The sequence below is a fragment of the Hyalella azteca genome, unplaced genomic scaffold (genome assembly GCF_000764305.2).
Source record: "Hyalella azteca isolate HAZT.00-mixed unplaced genomic scaffold, Hazt_2.0.2 contig16248, whole genome shotgun sequence".
Lineage (NCBI taxonomy): Eukaryota > Metazoa > Arthropoda > Malacostraca > Amphipoda > Hyalellidae > Hyalella > Hyalella azteca.
The window spans coordinates 320492-330610 of record NW_025946074.1 but is presented as its reverse complement, the minus strand read 5'-3'; the positions used below and the strand labels follow the sequence as shown (position 1 = coordinate 330610).

At 41.0% G+C, this 10119-nt stretch overlaps 1 protein-coding gene across 8 annotated transcripts in view; it reads right to left on the bottom strand.

Annotated features, from left to right (window-relative positions):
* The window catches only part of LOC108677751 (transforming acidic coiled-coil-containing protein 2), a 51391-nt gene that overhangs the window by 26753 nt on the left and 14519 nt on the right, over positions 1-10119 (bottom strand). For 5 of the 8 annotated variants that reach the window (XM_018166022.2, XM_047884822.1, XM_047884824.1 and 2 more), the window contains 4 exons: positions 5251-8270; positions 4697-4853; positions 2914-2982; positions 1953-2016 (listed from right to left, as the gene is read on the bottom strand). In XM_018166022.2, coding sequence (XP_018021511.1) covers positions 1953-2016; positions 2914-2982; positions 4697-4853; positions 5251-8270 — 3310 coding nt within the window. The remainder of the gene's footprint in view (positions 1-1952; positions 2017-2913; positions 2983-4696; positions 4854-5250; positions 8271-10119) is intronic. The other 3 variants (XM_047884823.1, XM_047884825.1, XM_047884826.1) reach the window with 3 other exon arrangements.

The window sequence follows — 10119 nt, the reverse complement described above, 5'->3', positions numbered from 1 at the left end:
ACGGACAAGTCACAAAAATGTATGCATAACTATCGCATGTAAATACACACCCTATTCACATAACTAGCCGAGCTAATGCTGACTCAACGACTTCTAGTTGGGAACTGATGGCCAGAAGACAGCGACATCGTGCGCTTCACTTCCGTAAATCAGACACGTGTTGACCCGATGCTACAGTGGAGCTGATAAGAAGCCATGACCAGTTATGGGCACGTGGGAGAGCTTGCCCATACAGATAATTTGAGACCGTGGTGCTCAGTCGAGAGACCGCACTTCATTTTGTCGTGTCTAACTAGGCATTCAATATTTGTCTTCGGAATCAGGTGTAGATAAATAGCTTGCAGGCATGGTAACTTAATTTTGTCGTGTCTGGTTAAGCATTAAGATTTGTCTTCAGAATTAGGAGCTGATAATAAGGTTGTAGGCACAGCAACTTGATTTGGTCGATTCTGACTAGGCATTAAAGGCGCGTTTTCAAAATCGGGCGTCGTCAATCGGAATTGCTGGTGTGCAATGCACTGGATAGATTTCTTTAATTTCTTCAATTAAATATATAGTATATACCTATATATTTCTTTGCACTGGTTGGATCTTATCGAAATAACTTATCAACGGTAATGAAGATAAACCGAGTCACTTCATAAGAAGTGTTTAAAAATGAATTTTTAATGGATTTCCCTAAACTTTGAAGGAAATTTCAATTGTTAATAAAATGTTATTTCATTGGTTTCTCGTTCTTATTATTGGAAGAATCATTACTGTGAGAATAGAGAAAAAGAAATCAATTCTCATCGATTATGAGAAAAAAACCAAAAATGTCAAAGAAAGAAGCAATCGCAGGATTTAATCTTATTTAGTTTACCCAGGCTGCATTATTGGCAGCCGGACGCTGGCCATATTTAAATGTTGCCCAATTTCAACAGGGGCGGCTGCATAAGTAAATGATAGCTTTCCAAACCGATGGCGGCTGAATAAAAATTATAACTTTTGTGAATAAAATAAATCATTACATAGGAACCGTAGACGTCGTGTAATTTTGCTAATTTCAGCAAAATCAGTAACATTTAATTTAATGCAGCACTTACTACAAATATGCATAGAAAGTAGTTGCTTTCAACGGTTCACCTGCAACTTTATCGAAAGGATTTGAAGATAACAAAACAATAAGGATTTCATGCCATCGTTAGTATTATTGATGGATCTTCACTTGCCGAGGTCATAAATCGCATGCGGTAGCAAACAAGCCAATACGGGCTAAGTTAAAAGTTAATGTTAAAATAAAAGTAAATAAATTAAACGGGCTAACGGTAGTCGTATTAAACTTTGTCATTCTACTAATATACAACCGGCAAGATCGAAAATCTTCCAACGCGCGGCTATGAATCGTATGCAGACAAATGATACACGGACAAATCATAGGTTTGAATGGACATAAAAAGGAACCTGATCACACAACACACTAATGCAAGGAATGGGCACAAAATATGCCTATGAAGAAAACGAACTGCGGCGAAACTACAGGGTAGGAACATGTCATACCCAACACGTCGTCAAGTTTATTTTTTAGCAAAACGTGTAAATATAAAATTCGTTTTGAAGATTTTCTGGATATACATTGTATTGTATATGTAGGAGTTAGAGCCTACCTTGAACTCGACGAATCGTGTTTGCTCATGTCACCACCCATCATGCCTCAGGTTTATTAAGGTTCAGGTTAGAGATCCTGTCGCGACAAACTCACGGCACCAAGTAAACAGAACTAGGAACGTTCAGCTCGTGCTTATCTTGTCTATGAGATTGTAAAATTACGCGAATTTCAACGCGAGATTGGAACGTCAGCACCCAGGCTACCGAAGAATAAATTTAGGAATATCAGTTCTAAGAATCTATCTGAATATTGGAGACTGATGAAGTGACCAGACGAAAATTAGAAAAAAAAATTTTGTACTCACCTAAATATAGCAGGTCCAAAGGTCCGTCTTAGCTGCTGTTTCATGTCTTGGGCGTCTTTGAAAACTGCACAAGAACAAACAATGTAAAGAATGTAGATTAAAAGAGAACAAGATAAATTCTTCGTTATCTATGATTCAAATTCATACGACGATAAGATCAGCAGCACAGCTATCACTAAAATCCAGCAAATTTGTCACTGACTGACGAACATAATTGTCTACGATCTACATGGACCAGTTCCAAACTACGACCTGTAGAAATTATAACCAACAGTCAATAAAGAGCAAACTAGCGACAACACTAGCCATTAGAAGGAAGTAATTAGCTTTCTTTACCAATCAAGCATATCAAAAATTACCTTCTGCGGAAGATCTGCAGTTTCCACTGACCAGAGCGGTGGCTTGCTACAGAATAATTCGAGCTTCGTTGTTCTTTATTTGTCAATACAATGGTTGTTCTTCATTGGTCAAATAATGGTTGTCCTTTATTGGTCAACAATGGTTGTTCTTTATATGTCAAGCAATGGTTGTTCTATATTAGTTAATGGACGCATTTTAGCTGGGCGTTTAACTGGTTCGGCTAGCTAGCTGGGCGGGAGCTCTGATTTAATATACCGCCACAAAATTTGGATGAACAAGTATACGAGGAAGCATTGAAGGAAACAATTGCTGCGAGTTACGCGTCCCTTTGATTTGCTTAGTGTATTCGGGAGGCAATTTGGTTTCGTAGGAGACCCTGTATTTACCTACCCACGAATAACCAATATACACCCACGAGGGGACCAATATCTGTAAAGCCCATCATTGACCCCCGGGAAACCTCACATTGACCTATGACTATGAGAGACATAACGTTGAGCCCTGGGAGGCCCAACATTGACCCCTGGGAGGCCCAACATTGACCCCTGGGAGGCCCAACATTGACCCAACATTGACCCATGTTTGACCCAACATAACCCACCTCTGGATGAGAGAGACAGGAAGTCGTCATCGCCGAGGTGGTCGACCGCTACGAGCTCGAGTTCATCCACTGATAATTAAAGCAAACAAATAAGCAGAAGCTCAAACACACTTAATATCTGTGGTGACAGGCAGGCATATTACACATTCATGGCAACGATAGCGTGCAGTAGTGGAAATGCTTTGAATAAGGTTGTGCTATTTTAGTATAAAGAATTGTGCATCATTTTAAAGAAAATAGTTTAAAAATCTAGTAAGCTTATGGGCAATATGTCTTTCAAAGGCCCAACAGCAAGCATTAACTGCTGTAAGCTGGGGAATTTTCTTCAGGAGCGGTTGCTTACCGATCATTGTTTGGAAACAGTGTTTTAGTAAATAAATTAGATTGGACAAATGAATTTTGATTATACAAATAGAGAATGACTGGCTTTTGGGAATTTGCCTGTCGCTAGTAATTTCACTGATATTTCCATCAGAAGCCGGTGAACTTGATAACCAGGTGTTTGTACTTGGGGGACAGTTGTGGCGGCCAATACAACATTCAAATACTAACAGCCAATATTTATCACAATATTCTTCTTATAAAAGGTTACCGGATATTTCCGTGGCTTGACGGTTGATATTTGAAAATTATACTGGCCGCCACTTGTGGCCGTCATTACTGTCCCTTTATAAGAGGACTTTCTGAGAATTCTTTCAATCAAACAAATGATCGACGAACTTCAGCTTGATAAACACTGTTTATCAAACAATGACATATTTGACTACTCCCTTCAAAGATAATAAATGCAAATGAAAATGTGGATCAAAGTTGTTAGATTCCTCGACCGTTGTTTATTTCGTTAATTGAAGCAAGAGTAAACGGTGATCGTTGATCATGTCAAGCACACTTTTAAATGAAACCCACAAAATAAATTCTTATAGTTTCTTTTTGGCATGGCATAACTAGGGATATTAATTTGCCATCAATTGAAATGTAGAATTAATTAAAGAGCTGACTCGTTCATTTGTCTTCGGAGCGAGGTGTAGAAGGCGTGCATAAGTAGTACATAAGCTAGCAATGGTGAAGTAGAGACGAGTAAAATGGAGTAAATAATGCGTGACATGGAGAAACTTATAGCAACACATTACTGCAAGACACACTCACTAAGATAGGAAAGGTTGCAAAAATCCTAGGTTGCATAGAATACATTTTGTTAAATTAAGCAAACTCAGTATAGTCAAATTTAAAGATTATGGCAAATTATTGTGACAAGGAAGAGAAGAATGGAAAAATTATGCAAATATATCTATGAATAATTATAGGAAAAACAATAAGAAAAGTCTCACGCAATGTAAACGAAAGAGCAAGAATTCGAGCAAGTAGAGGCAGGCAAACGCACGCACGATCAAATTCATTTTACTAACACAAGATGCGAGCAGGTTGGCAACATGTACCGGACTATAATGAGAGACTGGTATGATTTTATTTTGTAAATTATATATAAGAACTGTAAAGAACTTTAGGCTCTTTCTCTTGCTGCTACAGTTCTCGTTGTATACGTACTCTTAGAAAATTAGTTCATGATTTCAATTCTGTCTAGCAAATAATGGAAGATATATAGTTTTTATAACAGATTTAGTTGTAAATCTTTTGAATAAAAAATACTCGAAGCTTTCGTAATTCACGGATCTCAAAGTCAGACACAAGTTCTCAGGTACACGAGCGGAGGATGCAAGCAAGGATGCTTTAATCACACAAACATTAAAATATAAAACATTAATTTGTTCTAAGAAACTCTCACACTGAGAAGCGGCCTGCAGATCAGAAGGTGTGATGCCAGTAGCGATGTCAGGCCCCGCCTCGCTGTGGTTGTCTTCGTCGCCCCCACCAGCAGCAGCAGGGGCAGCGTCGCCGTAGTAATGCATCGATAGGCCTGAGTCAAGGCTCGCCGTGCCGCCCTGTGGTCGGTGATCAAATTTTAACTGCATGCAAGTTAAATAAAGTTTTAATAAAATAAAGGACAACTTCAAAAAAATGTTAATATAACGTTTTAACTGTATAGTCTCCAAGTGTATTAAGGCACGTGAATGTTAAAGATTACAATGTATGCATAAATATAGAGTGAATATTGCACTGGCAAGTTCAGACCTCAAAATCAGAGGGGTTACCCTAAAAAAATTAGACCGGGTCATAACATCCGAAGCGATTTTGCTGGGACAAGCTGGGTCAGGATGACCCACCCAAAGGCAAGAAAATCACTATTATTTGGACAAAGTCTCCTATATTTCTCTGAGTTGAAAATTTGAAAAATAAATAAATAAAAATGGAAATGAAAAATAAATCCCGAGTGCTGACCTCGTCGTCGTCATCCCGCCTGAGGGTGCGGGTGGGGATGAAGGGGTCGGCCGCACCCCCAACACTCACGGGCCTTCTCACCCCCACAGAGGGCGGGGACCTGCTCAGCTGTGTTCCTCTGAACTCATTCCCCCCCTCCAGGTTCAGGGACCTGCGGGACGGGGGTGCTCGTCCGTAGCGGCTTGATGACATTTCGAAATTTTCGGGATCCAGGCAATCCGTAAAATTTTCTTCTGTTTCCGCAATTTCGTTTGCACCTAAAAGGTTCTTATCGCAAGTTCCTGATCTTTTTACGTCATAAGTTTTGTTTGAATCTAAGGAAAAACTGGCAAGTTCTTCGGCAAGTTTGCTGGCTTCAGAACCCAGAAGCTGATCGAACTCTTGGCTCTCCAACAAACTCGCACTGATCGTCCCAAAAGAAGGGATCCTGTGAAGGGATGTCGTGAGTTTCGGCCTCTGAGCAGCGGCTGAATCGGGATTGTTAGAGTTCACAATTTTCTCTGTGAGGCCAGCAGGGTTCTTAGTGGAGTTAGATTCCGTAGGTTGAACTGATTTTTCTAATTTACAAGAACTAATTTCTATTTTATCATGATTTTCTTCTAGTTCATTCTTCAATAAAACAACGTCGTTTGTACTTTGTGTTGAATTTGAAGATATTACATGGTTTTCAGTAACAACGCCCTTAGAAATTTCAGATTGCTCTTGAGATTTGACAGAGATTTTATTATTAAAGAGATTTTTCTCTAGAACATCAGAAGAAATGCACTCGGTGAATTCGTGACTTGGTGGTGGAGAATTTCTAAAACTTTTCTTGCTAGAAAACGGATTGAAATTCGGGTCGTCGAGGTTGTCCAAGAAATCAAGATTATAGCCTTTAGATGGCGCAATAACTTCTTCTTTATCGACAGCCGTTAAACTTGTTTTATTAGGAACTTTATCACTGCTCTCAGCATCAATACTATTATGATTGTCTACAGAAACAATATTATGTATCACCCCAACACTGCTCGACGCCAAAAAAGTGTCGTCAGATGCCTTTAATTCTTGACCTTTATTCGTCAAATCCCCGGATAACTTAGGCTTGGTCACTGAAGGCGCTTTAGATCGCGATTTCAGAGGAGGTTTTCTTACAATGCGTTTTGATTGAGCCTGAGACGTTGTCTTCTTGACGTTACCTGAAGCTTCGTCTTCTGGAACCGGAATTTGAGGGTCCGAATTTCCAGAGCCGGAGTTGTTAATGACTTTTGGAAACTCCTTTACCGCGGTTTCTTTTTCGTCCTTGCCGGAGGACGAACCAGAATCGGCGGATTTTGTATCAGCAGGTTTTTCCTTCCTTGTTCCTTTCTTCAAAACTGCAGGTTTCAGCGGGGGGAGGCCGACGCGGGGGCTGGGGGGAGGGCTATTACGTATCGAGCTTTTAGTCCCAAAAGGATTAAAATTTGGGTCGTCCAAGCGGTCCAAAAAATCTAAATTGTAGGATTTTTTCGGCACCAACGGCAGCTCTTCATCGGGGAAGCTGGTTTCGCTGTCCTTCGGCACATTTTCCTGAGGAACAGGTGCCTCTACTGACGCAACAGGTGCCTCTACTGACGCAACAGGTGCCTCTAGTGGTGCAACAGGTGCCTCTACTGACGCAACAGGTGCCTCTACTGACGCAACAGGTGCCTCTACTGGCGCAACAGGTGCCTCTACTGACGCAACAGGTGCCTCTACTGGCGCAACAGGTGCCTCTACTGGCGCAACAGGTGCCTCTACTGGTGTGACAGGTGCCTCTACTGACGCAACAGGTGCCTCTACTGGGGCAACAGGTGCCTCTACTGACGCAACAGGTGCCTCTACTGACGCAACAGGTGCCTCTACTGACGCAACAGGTGCCTCTACTGACGCAACTGGTGCCTCTACTGACGCAACAGGAGTTTCAGCAACTCGAACTACTGTTGCATCGCTGGAAGAAGCATCAGGATTTTCTCCACGAATTTCTTCATTTCTTTGAGTGGTGAAGTCAGGAGATTGTGAGGTCTTTTGGCTCTTGCCAGAGGCCTGACTGAGACCAAGCTCTTGACTTAATGCTAGCTCCTGACTTAAGGCAAGCTCTTGACTCAGGGCAAGCTCTTGGCTTAATGCTAGATCTTGACTTAAAGCAAGCTCTTTGCTTAATGCTAGCTCTTGATTTAAAGCAAGCTCTTGACTTGAGGCTAGCTCTTGACTAAGAGCTAACTCTTGATTTACCGTTAGCTCTTGAGCACAGGAAAATTTCAGATCCTCGTCCTGGCCGCGCACTTGTTGCTCGTTGAGTTCAAACTCGGACTGATCGAGAGACTCTGACTGCTGTGGCACGCCTCTGCTGAGACCAGATGCACTGCTTTCAGCAGCTGCAGCGAGATAAACTGATGCAGAAGCTGTAGCAGGATCAGCTGAAGCCCCTGCTGTAGCTATATCAGGTGCTGCAGCGGCTACAACTGCGGCAGTTTCTAGTAAAGGTGCTGCTGAAGCTTGGATAGGAAGAGCGTTCAGTTCAAGGGCGGTAGCTGCTTCAAGTGTAGCGATTTCTAGTTCAAGTGTAGCAGCTGCTTCATGTGTGGCAGCTTCAGGTTCAGGCGTGGCAGGTCGTTCAAGACATGCACGTGCTAGTTCAGGAGTTACAGCTGATGATTCGTGTGATTTTACTTCAGTTGCACTACTAGCTTGTGTTGCAGCAGGTGCAGGTTTTTGTTCAGGTTCTTCAGCAGATGTAGATCCTTCGGCAGATGTAGGTTGAAGTATTGCAGCAGGTGCAGGTTGTTCGGGAGGTGCAGGTTCTCCGGCTGATGCAGGTTCTTCAGCAGGTGCAAGAGCAGGTTCTTCAGCCGGTTCAAATTCTTCAACAGATGCAGGTTTTCCGGCTGATGTAGATCCTTCAACGGATGTAGATTCTTCCGTAAACCTTGGTTCTTCGGCAGGTGCAGGTTCTTCGGCAAATGTAAGTTCTCCCACAGATGTAGTGTCCCCAACAAGCTCCTCTGCACTCTCGTACTCGGACTCTGCACGCAGATGGTCACGTTAGAAATAAATTGTATACTATGATATAATATATTTAATAATATTATTATAACTTTACGAACGAGGGAACATTAGAGGGAAGCTATAATAGAATGTAATGATTTTCGGGAAAATATATTAATTTCATTTTCATGAACATTCGTTGGCAGTGGTTGGGAAGTGAAAATATTGTAGTTTTACAAAAAAATTATTCTTTTAAAAATGTGAGGTGATAGAAAGTTAAAAAATTCAAGAGTAACTACTTATTGTGAACACCAGTTTTTAAAATAATTTCAACTCGAATGCATTCACGCTCAGAACAAAAACAATCAAACTAAACAGAGTTGAATGTTGATAATTTATTACAGAGAGAAGCAGACATAATAATGAACTGAACAAGCAGACACTGGACAGACAGCGCCAGACAGGAGACAGTATACCGACACTGAACTACACAGGATTAACAGAACTGACAGAAGACAGTATACCGACACTGAACTACACAGGATTAACAGAACTGACAGAAGACAGTATACCGACACTGAACTATACAGGATTTACAAAACTGACAGGAGACAGTATACCGACACTGAACTACACAGGATTTACAGAACTGACAGACGACAGTATACCGACACTGAACTATACAGGATTTACAAAACTGACAGGAGACAGTATACCGACACTGAACTACACAGGATTTACAAAACTGACAGGAGACAGTATAGCGATACTGATCGGCCCGTCAACAACACAGAACTACACATAATTGAATACGGGGCGTCGGGAGCGCGTATAAAGCGTGCACTGGGCAATCGTTGCGTAAAGGAAGCCGCTATCGTGACGCAGATAAGCTGCGTATAAAGGTCATTAAAGCTCATCTCCCACTTAACAATTACACCAAATCTCATCTCCCATGCAACAACTATTCCACTGATGACATTTTAATGGGAATTATGAAACCCGGTTTTGTGAGGTCGCGTTCTAAATCGGAAAGTTTTGACGGGATTTGTTTAGGAATGTATTCAAATATTTTGAAACTAAATAAAGTTTTACACAGTAAAAAATAGTTTAACAGTGCATGACGATTTAAATTAAAATGGAATACAATGTCAGGATGAGGTAAATTAATATGACATCGGAAGTTATTTATGTAATATATTTATTATAGTAATGTCAAAAAAGACTGAACAAATTCGTTATGAATGCTTGAAATTAATGAATGAAACCACAAAAAACGAAATGCACAAAATCAAAGTAAAATGTTCACCATTATCCAATTCCATCTCAAGTTTTGTCTGATTTAAGTACATTTATAAATCTTTAAATTTGCTTGGGGTAAACGAAAAACTTGGATATAGTTTCAAAAATCTCAAATTTCGGGCATAAATTTCAATTTAAAACTTGCTCGTAGGATTGGGGTGACGTTTCATGGTGCACATTGGACTTAAAATTTTAATTTCGCCACTGCTTTACTTCATCTTTCTGGCAGGAATCTTCGAGCAGTTCGCTACCTGACCTCGTAACAGCAGCTATCTGAGTGCTAATGAAGCTTCATATGTGACTTTGTTCCACCTTTATTCTCGACGTTACAAGTATGATAAGGATCCAGTTTTGAAAAATCTTCGGCACCTGTTCACCTATGTAGTGAAGCCTTTATCTGAAGCCTAGTTTGAGCACGGTCAGGACCTTGGACGCATACGTGGGCACGGGCTAGAGTGTACGTAGTCTGCGATACGACCGACCCTAGGTGGCACTGCGTTTTAGCTGCGACCACTACTTCAGGCCTGGGAACCTTTATATATTTCATATATTACACTAAACAAACAATTGAAATGCACTGCGTTTTGC